This window comes from Haliaeetus leucocephalus, unplaced genomic scaffold (genome assembly GCF_000737465.1).
Source record: "Haliaeetus leucocephalus isolate CR32 unplaced genomic scaffold, Haliaeetus_leucocephalus-4.0 Scaffold1014, whole genome shotgun sequence".
In the NCBI taxonomy this organism is placed as follows: Eukaryota; Metazoa; Chordata; class Aves; order Accipitriformes; family Accipitridae; genus Haliaeetus; species Haliaeetus leucocephalus.
In genome coordinates, this window is record NW_010973450.1 from 2,656,331 (window position 1) to 2,682,693 (window position 26,363).

Sequence of the window (26,363 nt, forward strand, 5' to 3'; positions counted from 1 at the left end):
CAGTTACAGCATCCTCAGCTGACAGCAGGAGACCATTTGCATGTTTTGCTCTCATTCCGTGTATCTTCGTGTCTGGAAAGCAGATAATTTTCTGGGAAATGGTAAGTGGCACTAAGAACAGAATAAGGAGGCTGGGGGCAGGTCGTCTCTGTTCACAGGAAAAAGTTAATAAATGATGTGACAGGATGGAGTAGTATGAACATAAGTCTCTTTTGATCTTCACTGCTGGCTTACAAATCATATGAATTTAAACAAATTTGATTACACCTCAATCTATCAGCGATACATGCTGTCGTTACAGGTCTTCTGCACTTCTGTTTATAAAGCCCTATTTAACATACAACAGTCAAACTGTCATCAGTCAGCCAGAGATTTATTGTTCAAACCACAGTTCATCACATATCTTATTTTTTCCTAGACACTTCTAGGTTTGTATATGGATCTTTATCGTTCACTAATGAGAGTTGTGGGGATTTGCAAAAGTGAGATCTAGTTCACCTTGGTATTGATGAAATGTCAGTAGCAATAAATACAGCACTTGCTTTGCAGTGGAGGAGAGGTCGTTTCCTTAATGAGTTAAGATATAAAGGTAATAAAGAAGCTATCACAATTTTCTTTGATACATGAATTAACTTGTTATTTAATATTGCTTCTGTACATTGTCATCCGTGGTAATTCCTGTTCGGAAGCATCCCCAAGCATTTTAATGCACCCCGATCCCCAACTACCTCTTTCTACCGAATGAAGTGTCTATTTTTAAAATAGTCTTTCATTTAAATTGTATCAATATCTGGTATAACTACAGATTGTCCCTTATTTGGTATATAATCTTCAGTCTGTTGTCTGTGGTGCTTGAATCATGTAGTAAATTTTGAAAACAATTAAGTACTGCCATAGCTGTTAGACGATGTTGGTCTTCTGTGCTTGACTTTGGAGAGACTTTGTCGCATTGTCTGTGGCTCTCATCCAAACCCTTACAACAGATGATTTAATCTATAATTTTGTGAGGGATTGTTCAACAACACAGGCACAGCAGGCTAGTCTGATGGTGAAATGATAAAACAGTCCTCAGAATGAAAATAATAAAAAAAAAAATACTCCAGGACTCTATAAAGAAGAAGTGGTTGTACAGAGAAAGGGCAGATACTTCACTGTAAATATTGGAGCTGGTAGAAAGTCGAGAATATAGTGGATAATATGCCAATTGTTGATTTTAACCAGGGCTTTAACGACTTGGCGCGCCATGCTGGTTGCTGCTCGGTGCCCGTGGGGGGTGGAGGTTGAAGGAGATGCTGAGGAGCGTGGCTGGGAGCAGGTCCATGGCACGCCAGGGGCAGGGGGCCAAGCCAGACAGCCCTGGAGGTTCCCATCTGCTCAGAAATTAACTTTTGGGGTAGTCACAGGGGAGCGTGAAGTCACAAGTTAGCATTTTAGAATAAGCTCGTAGTTTGGAAACCCAGCTGGCTGCATAGTCCGTGCCGTGCCGCAGTAATGTGCGATGTCTGCAGCAGAGCCACGCTCGTGTTTTGGACTACTGCCGTTAAGTGCTGATAGACATCTATTACCATTTAAAATAGCAACAGGATGAATTAAGAGTTTATCTGGGGGTTCATTATTATACCCTACCGTGGATGGAGAAGTACCTTGGTGCAGTGCAGCAGCACAACAGCTTTTGTCCCAGGACATTTCATGGGACGTTATGAGGCACAACCCAGCGGTCCTGGTTTTGGCTGGAGTAAAGTTAATTTTCTTCCTAGTAGCTGGTATAGTGCTGTGGTTTGGATTTAGGATGAGAATAACATTGATAACACACTGATGTTTTAGCTGTTGCTAAGCAGTGTTCAGACTAAGTCAAGGGCTTTTCAGCTTCTCGCACTGCCCTGCCAGTGGAGGCTGGGGGTGCCCAAGAAGCTGGGAGGGGACACAGCCAGGACAGCTGACCCAGACGAGTATTCCATCCCATAGTACGTCATGCCCAGTATATAAACTGGGGGGGAGCTGGCCGGAGCACACCACTGCTCAGGTATTAGCTGGGCATCAGTCAGCGGGTGGTAAGCAATTGTATTGTGCACCACTTGTTTTGTATATTCTATTATTATTATTAATTAATTTATTATTATTATTATTTTCCCTTCCTTTTCTGTCCTGTTAAACTGTCTTTATCTCAACGCGCTAGTTTTACTGTTTTTTGGTTTGTTTTTTTTTTCTGGTTCTCTTCCCCCATCCCACTGCAGGGGGGAGTGAGCGAGCGGCTGCGTGGTGCTTAACTGTCGGCTAGAGTTAAACCACAACACCAACACACGTCCTCCCCAGGGTGTGACTTACTGAGATTCATTTGACAAAGGGAGAAAAGGAGCAATTTCAGTTAAGGTGGACAGGAAAGACAGTTAGAGAGACTGGATCTGAACTCCCAGTAATTTGCGGGTGTGTATTAATTTCTACGTTTAGTGCCGCGGCGTATCTTAATTCATTTTCCCCATCGCGCCAAGGAGCAAGTGTTGAGCGCGATTCTGCCTGCCCGATGCCGGGCAGCGAAGGCACCGTGTCTCAGCCCGGGGGGTACGAGGGCAGCAGCATTAAGCCTTCCCCGGGAATTTTCTTACTGGGGAACCCTTGGCACGGCCACCGGTCGTACTGCGTGCGGGGCCAGCGTCCAGCCGACCTCTGCCGAGGTGGTACGTCTTCATAAAACGCGGTGGGTTTCAGCAGTGCGGCATCGGACCGCGCAGGACCGCGTGCGTTTTGCAGCCCGCTGCTCTGCTTGGTGGAAGCTGCTTAGCGGCAGGTTGCAACTTGGGATTTGAATTTTAATTCAAGAACTCAGAAGAGGCTCGGGGGGATGTCCTAATGTGAGATTATTACATGTTGTTGAACATCGAGAGAGACTTGAGTTAGAAAAGATGTTGCAACAGCTCAAAAAATGGTTTATCAGTGTTTTTCTAAATTAGAGAAGAAATTGCAAATTTTCCCCAGGTGACATTTAATTTACATACAAAATAATAAATTCAAAGTTTACTCATCTATTATTCCATAAACCAAGGTGCAATGCGTTGCTCAGGTTTGGCTATGCTCTAATTGTATTAACGAACTTGTTGCCAGCATAATGTAAACACATCCATGGGCGGTCAGAAACCTTCCTGCCCCACATGGAGCTGCAGCCCTGGGGCAGCAGACTTTGCTTGGAAGGGGAATTCAAAGTGAGACATTTGTGGCTAGAAGATTGAACCCCTATATAGAGGTGCTATGTTATCTATAGGTTTATATGTAAATCAAAATACCCTATTTTCACCCAGCTGAAATGATGATTTTTTTTTTTTTAGCCCTTCATGTAGTATGTAGTAGCAGATTGCCTCTAGGAAAAACTATCAGTGTTGTGATGTGGAAGCAGTCTCTCACATTAATCCAGACTGATCTATATGGATTAATGTATTGATTTTAGCCCTAGATAACGGGAGAGTTTCTTGCAGAGGTGATGAGTATGAAGAGACATACAGAAGCTGGTGATGCAGAGGTCTTATGTTCAGTTTGTTAAAACTCACTATGTTCTTTCTTGCATAATCTGCTATTATGCAATTTCATCAAAAAGAAAAGTTGAGTATATTTAAGGGTGGTTCCTATAATTACCAAATTTCTTTGAAAACTCAATTAAGAAGCCATCTGGCCTAGGAATTTTATTGACCTGTCACTGGCTAATTATGTTGAAAATTTAATCTTTTATGATTATCATTAGTAACTGCCCAGTGCTTTGAAAAAACCTTTTTGTCTCCAAGTGTTGCCATCTTTAAATTTCAGAAAGTAATGAGGGGAATGTTTTTATAGCACTAGAGGAAATGTTCTCTTAAGAGTGAAATCCAATATATTATAAATACAATTGAAATGCACAGCAGTCAGGAAATGTGAAAGCTTGTTTTTAGAGCCCTATTTCAGAAAACACATGGAAGGGCTTGAATATGCATGTCCTTTCCCATAAAAATATCTTGAGATCATAGGATTTGGGGTCGGGACTTTCTGTGCTCGGGCAGACGGGGAAGTCCCGTGTCCTTCTGTGTGCTTCACCTCTCGGTGTCCCTTTTTCACACAGAGCAGGTCCAAGGTTGTGCAGGTGTCTGCAGGCTAGAAATGAAGGCAAACCTGCAGACCGGTATTTTGGGGAAGAATACTGTTGGACTGTGGTTGTCATCTTGGTTTTGTTTCACTGGTGCTTCCCCGTAGCTGCCAGCCCCCAGCCCGCTGAGCGGCACCGGCTACGTGAGCATCGGCAGATCAGCTTGAAGAAGCCTTGCTTGGGAATAATGAATCTACATGTGAAGTATGAATGGAAATTCATGGTATTCTGAATTTTAGGTGGTGGCTAGGAGATGCCCAGCCTCCCTGTTCTGCTGGAGCAGCAGCTGGGGATGCTGGAGGGACGTGCCACCACCCTTCTCCCACTCCCTGATCTGGGTTATGTCTGTGTGAGCTTCCAACACCCCTTTGGGTTGTAGCCCAAACGTGTAGGACATCCTGCCCAAAGGGGGTGAAACCCCACTCATGTCCCGGAGCTGGAGAACCCAGGCGTGAACCTCCCTGCCCACCCCACGCATCCCACCTAGGCAGCGTTGCTGGGCCAGTACAGAGGATTTTGGCTTCAGGCAGGCTGAGTCACGAGGAGATGGCGTTTCCTTGCTGGGACACCCTCTGGAAAGCTCCATTCTCCCTTTTGCTCCTTTGGCTCTGATGATTTTCCATCCCGCCCTTGCATCCTGCAAAGAGTTCCTCCATCATCTTGCTTTTAATTATGGATAGTATGCCAATGGTCTTGAGTGTAAACCAATTAAAATAAATTACATTCCAGTGGGCATTAGGGCATATCGCTTTCGTTTCCCTGAAGCATCTCACAATACTTGCCAGCGGGCGACAGCTCCTTCCTCCCCAAGGATTTTCTCTGCCTGTCTTGCACAGAGCGCTTCCCATGGCATTGTTTTAAATGGGATATTTCCACTATTGGTTATTTCTTAGCACACGCCTTCTCCCTGCTGCCATCGTTTTGGAGGCATATCGATATGAGGCAGCTGATAACCATCACTGCAGACCCTGGGATGAGCTGGGCGAAGGGGAGGATTTTACATCAGGTCCTCCACAAACAGGTGGATGGCAGCAAATTATTATGTACTGTAAGGATTCGAGGAAAAAACTTTTCCATCCCGCTTACCCTTATCAGGACAGACACTTCTTCTGTATAAGCAATAATCTATCAAAGGAATGTACTGTGCTAATCTAGTGTCATTTGGTAAACCCGTGTTGCTTTATGTCCTATTTTCCAGCCTTTCTTGCTTTTTAAAATCTCTTTTGAAGCCTCATGTATATTTGAGATCAGACTAACAGGTCCCAGTTTCTTTCCCTTCATGGCTTAGATATAAATGATGCATTTGGAATTCTTTAATGAAATGTGTAAAACCTCAGTTTACCAGATAACAGTATGAAGTGCTGAGTTCTGGGCTTGTTTTAGGATATACTGGATTAAAAAAATGTTTACCTAGTAATGACTTATTATCCACTGGAGTCCTTTAATATGAATTGCTATTACCAAAGAAGTACTATTTTATCTGGGTTTACAGTTAGCCTTCCTCCATTGGCTCCTTAGTGCAGCTAATTTAGCAAAATTGCATTTAAATGAGTCCCTGATGAGAGACCCAGAGTTCGCGTTTTTCTTTTAATAGACATGTTAGTCTTCCTGCATGCTAAAATTCCATAAATGGCTCTTTACTCTTCACATGTGAGACAGCTATTATATATCAGCCGGTGCATTATATTCCCCTCCTCACCTTGGGGAATTACCGAGTAGTCATGGCGCTTCTTTGAGCTGAAAGACAGGCTTTTTAAATTGGATAATTTATATTTATATAGTGGTTGGTGCCCTTTATCAGAGAAGTCTTGGAAAAAAGCTGCCTTCAACAAAGTTAATTTCAAAAAATAAATTCATTCAATACAAATAAGATTATGTTTTTCTTCAGGCTGAAGCCTTTGAAAGTTAAATTGTTTTAATTTTGGGCTTGCTGTTGGCAGCCTGCTACATAGTCCTGTGAAATCCCCCAGTTGATGTGTGAAATACTTTAGCTGGTGAAAATATTGGGATGATGCAGCGATTCTCTCCTCCTCAACCTCAGTTTGACTTCTGCAAAAGTACCTTTCTGGCTAGAGATGAAAAAACACGTGAGCATAGTGTGCAAACGTGTCCTTTCTCTTCGGGCAGGGTAGCTGTAGGTAGAAAAGCCAGCTAGAATAAAAGGAATGAAGCCACAAAATCCTCTGTAGGGTTTTGCACTATTTTGTGTGGAAGAGGAGCATCAGCTCTGCAGGCGTGCTGGGCTGCGGCAGCTCCGCTGCTCGTTTCGTAGCAAAAGTTGTAAGTCCAATGGAATTATTCCTCTTATTCCTGCCTGACTGGTGGGAATCTGCAGCTGCTTTTTGGTACTGGGAGGAAAAAACCCTGCTTTTCTCTACCCATGGCAGTTTAAGCTGGATTCTGTGCTTTGCAAGGTGCAATATTTTCTGTGAGTTTAGTGCAACGGTCACAGCGTGAACCCAAAGTCGGTCTCTGAACCAGACCCACGTGTGCTGCAAGAACCAGCCTTTACTGCAATATTCTGAACTCTCTGCTCTTAGGATGAGCAAGGAGAACGTGTTTAGGTCCTAATTACTCAGGTGCAAGGCCTGAGTTGTACTCAGGTGCAGCTGTCTATAGGAACGTGTGGAGGAATTTGCCTTTTATACATGAATTAAAAAATAGTAGGGCAGTTGCCATCCTGTTTGCAAGAGGAGGGGCTTTGCATCCTCACAGGACTTGCTTTTTTCAGATAGTCCTTGGCAGAGACAAAATGATCTAAAAGTGGCAGATTTTTTTTTTTTTTTCTATCTGAAGTAGATTACATTGAATTTAGTAAAAAAAAAAATAAAAATTCATGTTAATGAAGTGTCATTTTCTTACTTGTGGCTACAACATCTGTGCTATTGATTTCGCAAGCCTGTCTGCAAAGTTCTTGTTTAAGGCAAGGCTCTCTCTATTCTGTAACATTTGCAACTTGAGGGGTTTTTCTCCCCCCCGAAGCTGTTTCTGATGCACGTGAGAAGGGTCACTAGGGGAGGATGGACGAGAGATGCTGGTAAGTGATGGTGTTGTGGGATGCTTGGGGCTGGGCAGGAGACAAGCCTGTCCCTCTTCCTCACACCACGGACGTGCTTCCCACAAAATCCGAGCCTTGGAATGGGAGTCTCACATCAGCGCATTGGTTGTGGGAAGCGGCGCCCGAGTCCTTCATTATTTGAAAAATGCACGTGAAGGCACAGTGTGGGTACAAATGGTACATTTCTGTTTAAATTAATTTTATTCCTGACATGAATGCTGTATTTCATATAGGTCAGTAGTGTCAGGTCCCCCTGTACCTCAGTGTCACCTGAGCAATCTCCCAAGGAGAAAATGGTTAAATTGTCCATGTAACGTCAAAACCTGTCGGGCAGCCGGTAGAACTGCAGCAAATGTTTTGGCTGCTGTTCCTTGGCCAGAAAAAAGGGAGGTGTGGATCAAGGGAAGTATTTTATGAGTTCCTATGAATTTTGGTTGAATGCTTCTGGTTGGGAAAAATTCTACGCAGGAAGTTTCATTTTGATATTTCAAAGGAAAACATTGGTTTATTTTATTTTTCCTATTCCAAATTGTTTTATTTCTAGTGTAACCATCCTATATGTTAAGTGCTGGTATTGATCACAGAGTTCTTGTGAACCGTGTTAAATTGGCTTTGGCAGACGCTGATGTCTATATTAAAAAAAAAAAAAAAAGAAAATATAGCAACATCCTGCTGCAAAGAGGGACATTGCTGGCACTGCCTTTCCTGCCCAGTGGATTTCTGTGATAGCCTCCAGTGGTTCTTTATGGTTTAGTTACACGTTGCCACCAGGACAATTTGCAAAGCTGGTGCCTGCTGCTATGCCGGCGTTGAGATCTTTGCTGGACCGCGGAGCTGCGGCCGAATCCCGCAGCGCACGGGGGCCCGTTTGCAGGGTACGAGCTCTGCTACTTGCCATGTGCTCCAGGGAATGCAGATAAATCTCCCCCCGCTCCTTATTTTTGGGGATTTGCCTGTGTGTCTTGAATACCATGCCGGCAGCGGAGCTCCTTGTCGTGGTGCGCGTTTTGGAGGAGGCTCCTCGTCGATGCCATCCAGGCTCCTGCAGCAGCGCATCAGTCGGGTCCAGGCGCAATTAGTGATAATCCAAGGTTTTACTTTGTTTAGACTGATGCAATCTTTTAAATTTTATAAATCAGAAGAGACCATTTATCTTATTCCCCAGGCACCACTAATGACTAATTAAAAACCGTAATTAACTGGAGCAAAACCATGAGAAATTGCAAGGCAGCAGAAAAGCAGCTCCCATCCCCCTGGAAGAGCATCTCCCCCCGCACTTGCACCCTCAGGGCTGGCCTGAGAAGGGGGCTGACATAGGCAACGTAATGACTTTTTTTACTGTTTGCTCTCCAACAGAAGGGTTTAGTGTTTAAATGAGATGATTAATTTTTCTGGGTGAATTTTGGCTCAAGATTCAGAAAGGGTGATGGACTTCGGTTGGTATTACTAAAGCAATAGTGCCAATGAGCAGACCTGCCCTAAACAGCAATGGACACCTACATATGTGTACAGTGATGTATGTACTCAGTTATTCCAGGGCTTTGTCTCTCAACAGCAGCCAAGCCCCCAAAGCTTTTTATTAATGCAACGCTAGCATTTACCCACACATAAGATGTCATGGTCCCTTGCAAAGCTTTGGTGTTTCAGCTGGCTGTAATCCCAGTACTCCTGAAGGTATAGGCTTGGAAGGGGCGTTTTAAAGAACTGAAATCGTGTCGGTAGGAAACAGGACAGTATTTTGAATTTTTTCCATTCATTCCTACTGCAGACTGACATGCGATGTCTGGATTTCATCTAAGCTCTATGGGAGTCAGTCGGGATTGCGCTTTCAACGAGCAAGGGCATCTTGCCGAGCAGCCTATGGAAAGACAAATGTCATACTTTCCAAGTGCTTCCACTTGGCTTGCACAGTGCAAGGACATTCAAAATAAACATTTTTGAGATAAATGAGTTTCTAAAATATATCATTCACTCAAAGTGCTGTTGATCGTTGCTCTGCAAGCCTCTTGAATGAAAAAAATATGCACTGTGAAGCTTTAAATAGAGCAGCATTCACAATAAAATCAGAAAGGGGAAGTATAGCTGAAATAGGTCTTGGGCAGGCTAGTTAATTACAAATGACAGCTAATAAAAGGGATAGGAATGACAGCACGGAGTTTAAGGAGATATTAATGTGAATCTGCTTTTTCTGCACATTATTTCTGCTTTTTTCCTAGGCAGGCTGGGCTTTGCACCATACGGCTCTGCTCTGGGATTGTGAGCGGGGGTTGTGCTACAAATTTGTTGGTTTTAGAACGGAGAAGTTGAAAATGTACCATTATTTCAACAAAAGTGGAGACTATAGCTGGACCAATAATACATAGCAGACGGAACCAGGAACAGTATCAGGGGAAATGACTTCTAAATTAGCCATGGTATTAGAAGAATAATTAAGCAGTATTTACTTACAATTATATCCAATAACTTTTTTATGCTGTGATTAATTAAATTCTAAGATTTCCTCATAGTGTCTGCATATATTAAACATGGAAATTAATTTTCTCCAACAACTCATTAAGGTCCTGAAATGCTGTGGATTCCACTTTAATCAGTTATTCTTTATTTTGCATTGTAAATCTTTACATGCACATCAATCAGTCTGAGCTCCCAAACAGAGCCAGTGGGGAGCTGCAAATTATGGCTGAAGCCACTTACCTCTGCTTTTATACAGTAAATTCTAGCTCCGTGTCTTTGGAGAAAATAAAACCAGTTCCCACTTAAGCCATTACATTTTTTTTTTTTAACATTGGGTTTTAGTAATCTACCAAACTGAAGGGGGAATTTCACACCACCAAAATGCAGGCACCGAAGTTACCTGCTGATGTAGATGGGAGCAGGCAAAGCCATCTCCAGGTGCTTTCACGTCTAAATCCAGTATTTGCTGGGCATTTCTATATGGAATGGTTTTATTTTAAAGTAATTGTTTAATCATAAAATCTTATTCAGATACACAGATGCTTCCATCTTATGCATGAAATAGGTAAATTCTCTGTTTCATCCAGACAGGGACACCTGAAGCAAGATCTAAGGTCTGAAAGCGGTGAGTCCTGGGGCAGCTGGGCTTGGGGCTGGGCAGCCTGGGCACATCGCATCCTATCAGAGAAGGTGGGGTTTTGTACGTACCGCTCGGTCCCCGCCATCCCCTTCCCCTGGCAAAATGGGAGATGATACCGGCCTCTTCGTGGATGCTAGGAAATTGCATTTTCCAGGCTTAAAATGAAACCAGCCTTTTTGAAAGGAGTTAGAGATTCGTACAGATACCCCCGTGTGATAACGCCGCAGCAAACAGCATCCAGGATTCGTTTTCTGTTGGATAAATATGTCTGGAAGCGACTGAGTGCGGGCAGGATGAGACAACTTCTGCTTAGTACAATATTTGAATTAGACAGTTCAATAATTGCATTCTTAAGTATATTAAAGTCTGTTTCTTGAAATTTGGCAAAGGCTGTTAGAGCCGTCCAGTAGCTTTTGTTTGGCTGTAGTATCTAAGAGTCGAAATCCCAAACAGATACAGTACTAAGAGATTGCTGAAAATTTCCAGCAAGTGTTTCCACGCTAATTAGCTCCCCAGAGGTATGAGATTTGAGCAGAGGGAGCCAGCTTTGCTCTTCTTTTCCATTGGCATTCAGGGAGTGTAGAGCTTAAAATCTCAAGCCATAGCTGATTGCCATAAATGATTAATATGCTATTTATAGGATACAATTTCTTCAGTATACAGTAAGCGCATTTTAGCCAGCCTTTCAAGGCTCTTAAAACCAGATTACAGTGAAAGACTGCTTCTTAGGTCCAGTGCTGGTCAAAAGCCTAAAACAATTCAACACATAGCCTCACAGGCTTGTGAAGATGTATTGACGCAGCATATATGGCACGCGTCCTGTCTGATGATGTCAAGGACAGACCTCACAAATCCTTTTTCTACGATAGGTGACAGATTGCCCCGGCTGTGGCTCAGGAGGAGTTGCCTGTACTGCAGATACACCCTGGAGAAGAGGCGTGAGATGTGCCTGGATCTTGCCCCGAGAGCTGGGGATGTCGAGGAGCATCCTGCTCCAGCTGGACCACCCTGCTCCAGCCCTGCCCCGGCAGCGAGGGCCGAAGCACCACGGCTTGTAAAACGCAGTACAAATGCAGTTCGCTTCAGCAGACGGGGACTGCTTCTTTGGAAAAAGCTGGTTAAACCATATTGTCCCTAGTTAAATTATGTGTATATACATGTATGGCTGCATGTATATTTAGCGCTAGCTCTCTAGACCACATTGCGTATCTCTCATCCGACTAATTAGTTGGGTGAGAAAAATACTCCTTTAGCTTTGTTGATTTAATTCCTGGGTTTAAGGCTATTTACAAGAGGGTTCACAGGCAGTTTTGGGTGAGACACAGGAATGCAGGAGCTCCTGGGCTTTGGCTGACTGGCTGCCTTAAAATCTGCTAGCTGGGCAGAGAGCCCTCATTATTTAAAGAAGCAAATAGGAATTAAGCAGATTGGATACCAGCAACTTGCACAGACCCTCGCTTTCACAGCTATAGCTGTTTGCATCCTTCCTGCTCTACCAGGCACCGAGCGGGAACCAGCTCTTCTCCCTTTCCATCTGCTGTCCCAAGGCCATCCATCAAATTCTTGCCGTGGTCGTGCTGCTGGGCTGTCAGCTCTTGGGAGCGTGGGAAAGGGCAACCGTGGCTCCCAGGGAGAGCAGAGAGGGTTTTCCTGCGTGGAGAGGTGAGGAAGAGGAGCTGAAGCACAGGAGACCAAGTAACTTCATGGACAACTGCGTTTTGGAGGCCTGAAGAAGGACCAAGGGTTGATTTTTCTCCTCTTGGCACCAGACTTGGGAATGAACTGAGGAATGTGCTGCCCGATGCAGGAACCGTCAATCTTTCCAGCTTTATTTTGTGCTCAAAAATCAGGGTTTCTGGCTGAGAGCAGACACGCGTGTACCTTTTGTGTGGCATGGTGGGAGGCAATCGTGCAGCCTGCTGGGGAGTCTTTCACAGTGTCTTGCTGTGGCTTGCAAACTTTCTTGAAAAAGACTTAAAGAGGTAACGTTTGAGCTGGATTTTCTCTCTTTTTTTTTTTTTTTTAATCGGGGTATAATGTGGCAAGCTTAACTCTTGCAAGGCATCATCTGCAGCATCTGGACAATGTCTTACCCCCATGGTGACTGCAGGGCAGAGAAAATCCATCACCTTTCTCAGTGATTCTCCTTTAAACAAACCGGGCATTAAAAAAAAAATCATCATCTTTGCAGTGGCTGTCAAACAGCAGTGCTCAGGCTTCGTTTGCAGGAATAGGTGAATGTTTATTTCCTAATTCACACAGTTGATTGTGAAATCAAAAATGCTCTTAAAACCTAGATTTGCTGTAGATAGAAAGGAGAACTATTGCTGCCCTGCATGGATGGTGGTCCCCTTACCTGCGAGGGGCTCTGAGTGTGCAAAAGCCCCCGGGACCCCCAGGCAGGGCTGGAGGGAGGGCACAGGGAGGGGAGGCAGTTCGTCCTGCAGCTGATATGTTCCTAGAAGATAGATCCTCCTTGCCTGAGCTATAATTAGCCGACTTTGAATTATATTAAACCGCAGTTAATTTTAATTTCTGATAAAAATTGGATAATAAAAATCGGATCTTTTTCTAATGGTGCCTTATTATCTTACAGATAGAGTAATTCAGCTTATTAATTATTCCAAGATACCCAGGGCTTCCTTTCTTTAAGTAGAAAATCCACGTTTCTTTTCTTCCATAATCTTGTCTAGGACAGATTAGTAAAAGTTGCCACCATAGGTTTTGTGTAACTGTATTTTGCTGCAAAGTCTGACGGGGGATCCCTCTCTCTGATCTTGCAGCCATGGGGTATGCAGGGTCTGCCAGGAGGATGTGGGTGCTGCAATGGGGTCCCGAGGATGGGGGATCCATCGGTCCCCAACCCGGGGACAGGGAGGACCCATCAGTCCCACTGGTCCCAGCCTCAGGCAGCTGCCAATGCACCTCTTCAGGTCCTACATCTGGAGGAAGAAGCAACAAGCATCATCAGCTGCATAAAATTTTGGGGCTGATGTCCAGGCAAAAACTCGCTTCCACGGTGAGCCACCCAGTTTTATCACGGCGGAGCAGAGGAAAGTCCTTTTCCCTCTCTGCACGTGGATTTGTGCACGACCTGGCTCATCTGCGGTAGGCAGATGGTTGCAAGATTGCTGTTTACTTTGCTATTTCTTTCTTCTTCTGTTTTTTTTTTTTTATTATTTTAGTATGTGAAAAAGTGATTATGAACAAAATCTGGCTAAACCCATACCCTTCTAACAGAGTGTGTAAAACCGAGCTGACTGTAGTGCAGCAGGCATGGGGGCAAGCGCGGGTGGGTCAGGGCAGCTGCAGCTCTGCCAAAAACCTTGTTTCTCTCTTTTCTGCATAGGCAAATGATAGAAATGACATCTGGGATCTTGATAAGGCACTTGGCTCAAAGAGCAGCTTTCTAGTGATCTTGTTATTTGAGTGAAAAATTAAATTTTTCTCTAACCAATATTATCCAGATTAGATAAGCACCTTTTTATGGACATAACTTGTGTTTTTATAAAAAATGAGCATGCCTGGAAATCAAAATGTAAACCAAAGACTGAATTTGGAAATGCTGTCACTGGTGCTAAGGAAGCTGGGGGGGGGGCTGTACAATGTCCTCGGGGTGTCCTGGGGAAAGGGTCCGGTGCTCCCCTCCACAGCTCTCCCCCAAGCCCCTGGTACCAGCCGACCGTAACTTTTTGGCCCTGGAACTGGGTTTTGACAGCATGGGAGAAGTGCAAATGACTCATTTTCAGTTGTTATTTATATAAATTCTGCTATATAAATTTATATAAATGATATTGCTCTCTGCAAAACTGCTCAAAGAAGGGAGAGAGGTTTTCAGTCAATCATCTGCTATTATAAATTGAAAGGAACTTTGTGAAGCCTCTAAAGGCAGAAATCCAATGCTCTGAGGAAAAAAACCTTGGGCACACAGAAAAGATGTGTAACAGAGCCCTGAAAGCTGTTTCGGGCCAAGGTGTTTTGAGTTCTGTCTTTGCTGTGAGAAAAATAATTGTGTGTCAAGCTAAATGAAGAAGTGTTGGAGCTGGAAGTTATGGCTGTGCTGGTGTGGTTGTTGGGAGACACTGGTTAAGAGAAGTGATGTGCACAGCAGGCTGTCAGACAGCAAATAGAAAAACAGCGAAAAAAACCCCAACCTCAAATGACATTAGCTCCGAGCAAAACATGCTTCATCAGCTCGGCAACTTTCATTACTTATTGGTAATGATCTCTCTTCAGTCACAGGGAGACAGAGGACAAATTAAAAAAAAAAAAAAATCTACTGAGCATGTTATACATTTCAGACTTTCGGTGCAATATGTAATTTAGACAGAATCCAGCTCAGGAAAATCCGTTGTATAGCTAATATTCACATGCTGGCTCTCTGCTACCACTCTTCCCTCTGCCCAGCCCCTCAGAGCTCATAACTCTAACAGGTTACAACAGCTTCAGCATCTTCCCAGTCAAAAAAGCGCGTGTTTCTTTTCATATGCCAAAATATTTGACAGAAATGGGTATTCTAAATGCACAAATGTAGCAATAGGGAATGTTGCTGAGGACAGGATACTTTCCAAGTATTTACTCGCGTTCATCGCGCGGCCTTGCTGGGTCTTCACGGCTGGATCTCGGATGTCAGGGACCGCACATGGAAAAGTCTTGTGGTGCAAAGCAGTAACTTTGTGAGTGAGTTCTGCAAAATCCGGAGCTGTTTGCGCTGGGACAGCTTTTGTCCCTGGCTGTCCCCCAGGTGTGGAGCTGTCGTTTCGGGGGGGATGCTTTCAAATTGACGGACTCTTGCACAAAGCCCAGGAATATTTTCCCATGGTGTAATTACTCCACAGGTTAAATCCTGCAAGCGGCAGGAGTTTCTTTTTAATCTCAATCCTTAGAAAGGACCATTGATCATCTGGTCTGACCTTTTCTTCATCACAGCCGTTAAGCCTCACCCAGGTGCCTCTGTATTGAGCCCACAGACATGAGTTAGACCAAAGTGTTACAATCCTTGAAAAAAATCACTGTGCCACAGGAGCATGGGGCGCCAGTAGAGGCAGGGAACTGGTGGAATAAGATACACGATCCTACCTTTCCCGGGTCTCCCAGGTTTCACTTCCTCCATGCAATCAGAGAGTTCGTCCCTTTTTATAGCCCTGATGCATTTTCTTAATTTTTGGCGAAGTTGCTTGCTAGATGGTGAAACTGGCTGCTTCAGTCTTTAGGTCCTTTCCTCCCGTGGCAGCAAGAAGGGTTGGGGGGAGCTGCTGGTGCTACATGGGGAAAATCAGGGAGAGTCTGAGTGAGCAAGTGCAGCTCTTGCTTATGGTTAGGGTGGGAAAATTAAAATAAGATGTGGGAAGTGTGATGCAAGTCAATGCTGCCAGTGAAAATACTTCTCAGGTGATTCTAAATGAAGATGCATGGAAAAGCAAACTCACCACAAAAAAATATTCCAGCAAAAGATGGGTTAAATTCAGGGAATTCCAAACTGAAAAAAAGAATCTGGGGAGAAACTTGGGGAAATGTGGATAAGAAAGTGGGTGTAAATGAGAGCACGGAGGAATTGTTAGAACGTCAGCATGGATTCATGGTAAAAAACACAAACCCAAGCAGGTGTGAAAAGCCAGACGCTCTCCCCCGCCTGCCCGGCCGTTCCCATCTCAGGGGCCTGTTCCCAGGGTGGGTGCTTGCCGGTACCTTTCTCTTTGTTATTGATTTATTAATAAATATGGGAGCGGGGCTTTGCTGCTGCTTTGTGTGCAAGTCAAAGCAGGCTTGCTCTAAATTCAAGCGCTGCAAGCTCAGTCTGGCCTTGGGAATTCAAACTTTGTTCTGCTTCCTACTTGCTGCCAGCAAGAAGATCCCCAGCCGAAAAGCCGGCGGGTGCCTGTGCTGGTGGACGAGGCAGGCGAGGAGACCGCTCGCCCCGCTACAGCATCCCGGGCTCTGCCCCGAACCCATCCGACCTGGAGACGAAGCGCAGTTTTGAGCCAGGTTTCAGCCATCCCAACGATGCTCCGTCTGCCTCCGCAGCGATCTTCAGTTTCCTACGTGGCGTGTTGTCAGCCCGCGGTTTGCTTGGTAATTTCAGTCCAACTTGGAGGCAGAAAAAGCCATCAGCCCCGTGATCAAAGTGGAGTTCACCAACAGGTTTAGACAAAGCGTCCAGTATCAACCTGAACACGATGGTACACGCAGTCTCTAAATCACTGCTTTTGCCTTCAACACTAATAGTGCCTGGGCCAATTTCTTCATGTCCTGAAATGCCTGACCTTCCCTACTTCGTTAGAGATACCCCCTTTAGCTTGTACTAATGGTGCTGTTCAAAGACAGGTTATCTGCCACTATAAATGCCCGTATTCCCTGGTAAGAAATGCAAATCTGCAATGCAAACCAGAGAGTAAGTTTTGGCCAGAGTTTTCAGCTTATATTTTGGGAGCTGTGTTGCAGTGGGTTGGTCGCTCAGCCACCGCCAGGAAACCTCCTCCTTCCGAACCCACCCGTGGCATCGGCTTGCCTTCACAGTCTGTGTGTCCGTGGGGAAGAAATGATCTGAGATCCGGAGCAAAAAAGACCCAGCCAGCCCCAGGATCTGCAGCCCCCCCCAGCCAGGAAGGCATTTGCTCGGAGCTCCCATCCAGCTGCAGCGTGCCACTGTCTTTGGAGGCAAAGGGAAGCGCGTACAAGAGAAGAGCAATGGGATTATTCGAAAAACGCCTTTGTGCTTATCCGGACGGCAGATGGACGTGGCCGGTGATTACCAAAGGCAGCCGCGTTCCCAGCGCGGGGGCGGTGGGGCCAGCCCGGGCTCCGGTGGCCATACGGTGCCTTGCTGCAGTTGACACCGACACAGCTGGGCACAGCTGGCGCCTCTTGGCTGCTCCATCTGCAGGGCTGGAGCTGAAAACTGGAGATAAACCAAATGTTGTAGCGTCGCTGACGTTAGGGATGGTTCTGCTTCTATATATCCAAAAATAGGCGGCAAATATTTTGCTCTTTGTCATGGAGCTCTTCTGCCTTCCTTGGCATCGCCTTCTGTGTCACTAATGAATTCTTGTTTGTTTGTTACTGTTTGATTTTCTTCCCACAGAGGACTGATTTATTAATAGGAAGAAAACAAGCAATAAAGAATCCCTCCAGTTATTTAGCTTAGCTTGACTTCTTACTCTTCTTTGTTAGCTAAATTAAAAGCAATCCAAATCTACAGGAACCTTACTTCTAATTTGGAGAGCTGTAATTATTAGGAGCTATATTTACCAAGACACTGTCTGAACTTGTAACCAGATTTTAAATGAGTGCATTATCAGGGTAGGGAATAAAAGAAGCTGAATTCAGTTACGCCGTGTAACCCACACTGTGTGGAGCCTCTTTTTCCCTTTTCATGCCAAGAAAGTGTTTATTTACAAATTTGTCATGAGTTGACATTCACTTTGCATACACGGCTGCAAAATATCTAAACACAGCAGACTGCACATCCCTGAGATGTGCTGGAGCCAGGGTTCAGTGCAAAATACCCAAATTAACCATATTGACTATTAGCATTTAAAAACCACCAATTTTTTGCATTTTACACAAATTCAGATTTAAATGCTTCCTTAGTGATCATGGTTGCTTATGCCTTATGGACTCTTTTGACCTATGAAATATTTGCAGCTAGCAATGTTTCTCGCTTATTATTTCAACTACGGACTTGTTTATTTTCCTTCCGTTGGCTGAAAAGGCATAAATGTTTGGACAAGTTTAGTCTCAGTGTGCTGACACTTTTGCCACACGCTTGAAAACATCTGAATTATCTCTGTAAAATGTGTTTTAGCTTCCTGGCAATACTAGAAGAAACCTAAACAAATTTGTTTATGTGCCTAAAGAGCATTATAAAAGCCTGTGAATCCACTTTGATACATAACAGGAATTTGAGTTGCCACTGTACCCCTGTGCTGGGTTTAATAAAATTCACAGCAAATAGCTGATGGAATGAGCCATCGAAGTTTGTGCTGGCACCTGGGCTTATATATATGTATGTATGTATGTTTGTGCATCTGTATATATACCTACCATGCTATTTAATTTTTGATCCAGCATTGTTTCTGGTTGAGTCTTGTAAAATGAGCTGAGCTGCACCCTGCACATCTTTGCAGAACGATTAGAGCAGGATCCAAATCCGCCTGTAAATTCAAGTTTCCCTTCATTTCCATCGCTATACGTCTCTGAATGACAGCAAATTCATTCCTGCGCTGGAGACTTGCCAGAAGTTTCTCATCTTGCTGTCTGTGGGCTGCTCGCTCCCGCTCTGGCTCTTTTTTTTTTTTTTTTTTCTTTGAGGTTTTTCTGATGCCTATAGAGTGAGCTCAACTCAAAGGTTTGCAGCTTCGCTCTCGTCTGCTATTCTGTAGGAGCCAGCCTGGGCGCCGGTACAGTCAGGAGTAGTGTGTGAACGTCGGATTTCTGCCTTGTTTCCCTGCAGGTGACTCAGAAACTTCACAATGCGGCTGGTAATGTATTTCATTTTCTAAATACATACTTAAGCGTTCCTCTTGTGCAGCTTTGTCAGCTTTTGGATAGACGGCTTTCTTAGAACTAATTAAATGAAGACATGTCGGGGGGGGTGGCGGATGCCTACTGGGACATGGATGCTGTTTGTTTTACTTGCCAGCCAGAGATGTACAAGCAGATTTCCTCAAGGAATCTTAAATCAAGCAGCACTTTTTCCTTTAGATAAGGAGGCTTGAACAAATACAGATTAGCAGATGCGATTCCTAACGTCCTCAGACAGAGCTGCAGTAAGTTTATTAGGGAAACCAAAATTTAAGGCTGTGTTACATTGTAGGCTCAGAAAGGAGAGAATCGCCTTCGTGTGCTAACAATTTAAAACGGTGTTTGCTAAAGATGCCTGAGGATTCGGAGGGCTCTGCTGAGCAGTGGTCATGCTGCTGTGGCAGAATTTCTCTAGGTTTAACTGCCCTTTTCTTTTTGCTCTGCAATTATTGGAAAAAAAACGTGGCTACGGTTCATGGGGTAACCCTACGGGGCTTTTCAGCTTCGGTATTCAGCAGGCATTTCAGCTCCTCTAAATACAAGCCCTTGAATAGTAAGCAGATCAATGTAGGGCTCCCGCAGCCAAGAGTTCAGCTGTTTGTCAACATGTAAAATCTCACAGCTTTTGTCGGGTGCAGTACAGGCAGCTTGCTAGATTCCTATGAAGTCATCCAGGAAATGCTGTGGGGACCAATCCTGGCTCTGACAAAGGTCGGAGGACTGAAGTAGTTATTCTCAGATGGATTTTTTTTTTTTTTTTTTTTGCATTCCTAACATAGTAGTTGTAAGAGGCAGAGATTTAGTTTGGAGGGGCTAGTTGTATGTATTTAGCATCAAAGCTCTTTTGAGAGCAAATTCTGTCTGTCTTCCTTTAGCGATACTTCCCTCAAGACTGGCTTACACAGTGTGTTATCTTTACACCTGATGCTAAACTGTACATCAGCTCAGTACAGGGCAGAAATAGCCCATGAGGCTTTTTCATTTTCTTCTGCTTACAAACAGACCACTTAAATGTTGTATGCATCGTTACAGAGCTATCCATCAGAAGGCAATGCACTGAAATGCCTATATGTAAACACCACGGGGTAAAAAATAAAACTTGGTGCTATTAACTGTGAAGAGAGAGAGCAGACTAACATGCTTCTGAGACAACACATGGGAGTTAAAGCTAATTGTGAGTGGTAGCTCAGGCATTTCCCGGTCAGGTTTCTGACGCAGCAGGTGAGGATCCATCCTGCACAGGCAATTCCTCACCGCGTGGCATCCGCTGCTTCTCTTAATTCAGTGGGAAAGGAGGAGGAGGTTTAACATGTTGGTATTGATATTTATGACATGGCATAGAAGATATGGCTCTTCATTCTAGTGTGGGTGGATGTAAATAAGCAAATATTGAATTATCATTTCTCCAAAGCTAAAATTAATCTGAGCTTTTACGTTTTCCAGGACAACTTGTCAGACAATGTAAACTAATTTACTAAATTGCACGGGAAAAAAGAATGCATTAGGAATATCTAATTTACATAGAGCTGAATATATTTTGATTCCCTTTATTGCCTGTTTCAAGTTTTTCAGCTTTCCAATAGGCTAGATAAGCTCTGTAGGTAGTCTTATAAATAAAAGAAATACATAAAGAATTTACCTTAGTAGTAAGATGCTGGGATTCACTTAATGTTGACAATGCAGCACTGTAAAGCTTCATGCGTTATGTCAAATACTTTTCTCACCTGCTTGCACTACGCATTTCAAAGTACAGATACTATAGGAGACCTTCACTTGCTTTAAATCTCTGGCCTCCTAAAACTGTAATTTTATGTTACACAAGGGTCCTGCAGGTTCATACTCTTGCAGTTTGTGGACTCATGTAATCTCAATAAAACCAAGGAGACTATTTATACGCCCAAGGGCTAGATCATCTGTTTTGCGTTTAAAAGCTTGTATAGACCTGAAATACAGAAATGAGATCAAATGCAAGTAAAATGTTTCTACTTACAGTAATTTCTCTGGATGCCAAAGAAAACACAGTAATAGATGACATATTGTTTGTAAGTATGCTCTCTGAAGGTGAAGTCTTAGTGTTTCAGAATACCTGTAACTATTACACAGACTTATAGCTGTATGTAAGCTTCACAGTAAACCCAATATTTAGCACTTTGTACATCTGAAAAGCCTGCACTGTAGCACCCCGGAGCATTAGAAAGGCAGTAATTCAGGTGGATAAGAGAAGTGTAGCCTCCAGATGTTGTCCCAGTTGGCTCTGCTGTCCGCTGGGCAAGGTGGGCTGTTGCCTGAGTTCAAATACACTCCTCTACGACAGGTTGGATGAGTAAATACGGTGTGCAAAATCACCCGCAGCAACACTAGAGGTAACATGAAAATTTCTCATGAAACAATGATGTCGTCAGGAGTTTAATTGGAGTTTGGTCATGAGACAGATGAAGTCAGCTCTGCTCTCCCTGGATTCAGCAGAAGCTAGATGTGGAGACCTTTTCATCTAGCAAGGTCAGATCCTCCGAAGAGTATATAATGTGATTTTGAGAAAAAACAGTGCTTGGGAAAACATCTACTAGGCAAGAGCAATGATCAGGTCTCTTCTTCATCTCTACAAGAATGAGAAAGTCAACTGAACTTAGACAATACTTCATTTAAAGGTATGTCAAAAAAGTGAAGGTAGATGTAGCCTAAAATTGTCCTCAGGAGAACTGTGAACGATGATAAACGGGTGTTGGTAGAACCAGGCTAACATGGTTTGTACGTAGACACTGAAATGGGCGATTAAATTGGACTAAATGATCCAGCCTGAGCTGTTGGGAGACAAAGTGGAAAGAAGCTCCCAGCCCATACGACTGGGTGCATTTCCCAGGCAGTCTGCACGATGGATGTAGAAACTCCTTGAAGCAAGAGGCTTCAAAGCGGAGGCAGCTACCTTTGGAGGCAGGATTTGACCCCCAGCATCAGCTGTAATGATGCACCTCAGCTGCGGTCAGTCCTCCTGCCAGCCACGACGGCTCAGAGGAGCTGGTTCTTGGGAAGATGCTAAAAGTGAAATACATATAATTTGGCTAAATAGGAAAGGATCGGGAACATAAAGCACTCACCAGTCTGAAACTCTGCAGTTTTGAAGGAAGGGAATTGCAAGGAATTATTTATTGTGGTAGGAAGAGATGTAATGAATAAGATGATAAAGGCATAGTTATGCTGAAGATAGGAATATTTTCCTGTTGTAGGGTCTTTTTTATAGTATGCAAAATAACCTCTACAGGAAGCCAAATGAAATTTTACTACTTAAGCACTGAAAAAGAGCTGTGACAAGCTCCGTGCCCAAATGAATACAGCACATATTGGATCAGGCAACTGGATTCATTTTTTTAAAATCTCTATTACCATTCTGTGGCAAAAGAAATTTGTAGTAAAACTTGAAGTTATTTTCGGAATTCAATGATCTGTTTAAATAGGACTATTAAATTATGAGTGTTTAAAACACCTATAAAATGTAGGTGTTCAACAGGACTATTAAATGCAAAGCACAGCTGATGTGCATTTCAACATCAGCAAGGCCGTTCAACCTTTCTGGCAAGAAATTAGAACAATAAAACCAGGAGAACATGATAAACTTCTCTAGTAATTCTTGCCCAGGACTGAGAATATTGTATCTGATGCTCTGTGCCAGCCAGCTGGATGCGGAGATTGGTGCAATCAACCCACCATGCCCAATTTTAACTGACATATCTGAAAACAGCTAAGCTACTTCAATGCAAAGACATTTGCAGGAAAGTGCTCCCGAGTCCTTTGCCTCTCTGAGGGGTGGCAGCACGGTTGCCAGTCACTTTATGGAATTACCCAAAAGTACTTGTAAAAACACTTTGTAGCATCGGTACAATTCGCAGTGGCACGAATCTACAGCTCCCACCAGCAACAGATTTTGCTGAACTTTCTCTGCCCAAAGCTCCCCTTTGCACCCAGGCAAACAGCACAGGAGGAAGAAGAAATTAAATGCGTTGGTGGTCCCCAGACACATTTTCCTCCCGGGAGGTTTAGTTTTTGCAGCGATTCAGAGGTTTTATGAAACACTCCCATCTTAGTGCATCAAGCTAAAACCCAGAGAGGCTTCTGCTGCAGGGGTTTCTGTTGTAATTACTCTTATTGCTGCACCTGAAATACCTGTAATTAGCCCCAGCCTGGCTGGCTGAGGGTGTAGGAAGCTGATTAGTGAGGTGCCAGCATCTCCACCCCAGTGGGGTGGGAGCCAGCACTGCTCCCTTCCCTGCCTGGTCCCTCGGGGAAGGGCCAGTGCCTCCTGGAGCAGGGAGAGGACAGGTTTGCCTTTCCATTGCCAGATGCTAGAGCCGTCCTGTGCCTTCTGTTTTGCTGTCGTACTGGAGTGGTGGTGGAGAAAAACAGGTAAGAGAGCGTTATTCATCTTTGCTTCTTGGAAGGGCAGGGGATGCGAGTGCTGCAACCGCTTGCAGCAAGGGGATCTCCTGTGGTTATTTATTTTTCATGTTTGCACTTTAAAAGAAGAAATCTTAAAGCATGTCATGGGGCGAAAATGTGTAACTTGTCTTATAGAAATATCCTGCAATCTCTGGAAAGAGTTGGCTGCTTTTCTCAGGCGCTCCCTGCCTGCGTGAGTCCCAGATGGGTCTGGCATGCTACTGTGTCCATCCTGGGGCTCTCTGGAAAGCAGGATTTCTCCCCAGGCTGTGGTGAGGTGGAAATGGGAAAGTCTGTTGTGATGCTGTTGGGCAGAACCTGCTTTTCTGAGCAAGTAGGTTACAACCATGTTTGTCTAGGCAAAGCTTCTGTGAGTCCCTGTACTGGATTTTGTGACTGTGACCTAAAGCTGAATTACCTCCGCAGACCTTATAGCTAGTGCATATTCTCTGATTAGGTGTCTGTAGGATGTACCTGACCTGGCCTCGGTTGCGTTACTGCTTCCAAATTTAATGACTGCGTTTGATCAAATTTTTATACGAGGGAACGGACAGTACCTTGTAATGTTCGCGTGGTGTGGTTGTCTGCCTGAAGAACACAATGTAATATTTTCTTCAGGGATAGATATTTGCTAAACTCCAGATTTGAGAGGAAGCAGCCTCCCCTGATCACAAACTGGAAAAAAAAAAGTTAATAATAAAAAAGATGCCCTTTGCTCTTAACTGTACCAAATGCACAGAAGCTATTCTGTTAGTGTCTGCTAATGCTAGGAATGCTGCTCTGGTCTGTGTTCTCCATCCACTATGTCCTCCCAAAGGGACACTGCCAGGGCTTCCCGGGCATAGATGGGACCGAGGAAGGTCCCACCACAGGTCCTCCCTGGGGGAGCAAGGCCCACCAGGGATGGGCTGTGGTCAGATCTGGAAGGGACCAGTGGTTTAGCGAGGGAGGGGGTAGAAAGCTCCTGCTTCTTTTTCTAGAAGCTACGTAGCATTTTGGTACCTGGAGACATCGCGATACCTGTTGGATACTGTTATAGTGAAAGATCCATGGCACTGCTGTTGCCAAACAGTGGGTGAGGTCAGAAATCTGATATTTTTACAGAATGCAGTGTTACAGATGGGTGAGATAGGGTGCAGGTATGAACCATCATCTATAATCCTGACAAATCTTTTAATGTGGGCAGGGCTGGGGCTAGAAAGTTCGTGGTGGTGAAAGGTGGCCGTACCCATGCACGGGTAGGTTTTGGCTGCACCAGACCCTCCTGCTGAGGGACTCGGGTGGTGGCAGCATCGCGGTGTCCTTCGTGTCCTCGTTATACCAACTAGCGGGGTTCTGCTCCAAGCCGTGGTCATCCCGCTTTGCATATCTAGCATGCCAGCGGTATCTCTCGTCTTATGGCTCGTGGTGTTGTCTGCTGTTTGCTCTCTCGGTGCCAAAGATGGCTCCCGAGTCCAGGAGCTTGGCTAGTGTTTCCAGCAGCATCAGCTGGTGTAATGAAAGGTATTAGCTCTGCCCACAAACCTGCTCTCTCCTACAAGAGGGAAAACAAACAAACAAACTGGGAAGTTGAAACAGGTGATTTTTGTTCCCTCTGCAGTTTCAGGGCAAAATACTTTTCCTTTCCCATACTAAAGATACGTTGGGCAGCGCTGTGCCTTGTGGAAGAGTTGCAGGGGTTACCTGCAGGCAATTTAATTGCAGAGAAACGAACACTGTTCACAAGTTGCTCCACAGTAACATTTGAGTGAGATGTGTTATGGTATGGCGCTGTAAGGCTTGATATTAATTTTTAATAATCTTTGGATACCCTTTGGAGGGATGCCTGCCATAGAATATTAGTTTCTGCCCTTCAAAGCTCCAGCTTTCCTGCTGGATAAATTGTACGGTAGCAAATATCTATTTCCAGGGGCTCACAATCAACTTCTTGTTCGAAAGTAAGTGGCAGTGTGTCTCCTGTCCAGAGGCATGTCTGGTTGCAACTGCTCAGGACAGAAGCTTTTTATTATAGAAAATATAAGTTGTTCCTAGTCTGATAGGAGTGTTTTGAGAAGCTCCTAAGGAAAAGGTAAATCAATTTGCAAAAACCGAAAGAGACCTTCCCCCTCCCCCCTCCAAAGAAAACCATACAGACTGCTTTGTAGGGTTTTCTTTACTAGCTTGTTTTAAGGAACAGAAACATCTTTACACAATGCTAGAATACATCAGAAAATGCAATTTCCTACACTTTACGACTCTACTCACTCTGAGAATGATCAGAAATGAGGAAAATCCTTTTGGAGTGACTTTTTCTCTCCCCTTCCACAAGTTCCAGCACACCTTCATCCATGTTAGTGAGTCCTAACTCTGGTGTGTTAATTTAGTGCATCTTGCTTATTCTTGATAAGCATGAAACAAATTAGGGCATGTTAACATCTACTGCAGTCCTGCCTCAGATTGCCTCTTGGCAGATATCCTCGCATCAATTTCTGCAGCACCAGAGACAGCAGAGCTCGATCTTTTTTTTGCCATCCTGGGCGTAATCCCAGAAACATTAGGTTTGGAAATCTTTCAGCAGAAATGGCTGGTGATTATGCTAGCTGCCTGCCAACGTGTCCCTCGCCAGGAAGCGGCAGGAATAACGGCCACACCTCAACAAATGGCCTAACGAGCTGAATTCACGTCCGTTTGGAAACAGGTTATTCATGAGTGCAAAGCAAACCCAACAGCTCTTGTGTTTCCCTTTAGGCCCTTCTTAATACTCTGTTTTCTTGCTCTTGGTAGACCAGTTTTGAATAAGCAACTACTTCTGTGTTGATACTTGAGTACCAGTCAGACACTGGTGTTGCAGGAGGAGCTCAAGGGCTGAGGACGGCTGGCCTTTGCTAGTTCCCCAGCTGACCCATCTCTGCCAACAGCCCATCTTGCATAATGTAAGATATTGCAGGCTTTCATATTTCAACCAGGAAATAAATGACTTATGAAAGCCCAAGGAAAAAAAATATCTTGAATGCAAACTCAAGGGATATGGAGATTAACAGGGCATCACAACCTGAAGTAGAACAGTGAAAGGCAACCAAGGACGTTCTTGGTAGGCTGTTCCCATCACTGACCTGCTGGTACCCACTGCTGACAAGAGTGGGGCACGGTGGACGTGCCCCTGTTACCAGCTG

At 44.3% G+C, this 26,363-nt stretch overlaps 1 protein-coding gene across 1 annotated transcript in view; it reads left to right on the plus strand.

Annotated features, from left to right (window-relative positions):
* The first annotated feature begins 2,521 nt into the window (after positions 1 to 2,521).
* The window catches only part of IQCJ (IQ motif containing J), a 69,938-nt gene continuing 46,096 nt past the window's right edge, over positions 2,522 to 26,363 (plus strand). Inside the window, exons 1-2 of the mRNA XM_010585003.1 lie at positions 2,522 to 2,675; positions 4,213 to 4,328. Of these exons, the coding sequence (XP_010583305.1) occupies positions 2,522 to 2,675; positions 4,213 to 4,328 (270 nt within the window). The remainder of the gene's footprint in view (positions 2,676 to 4,212; positions 4,329 to 26,363) is intronic.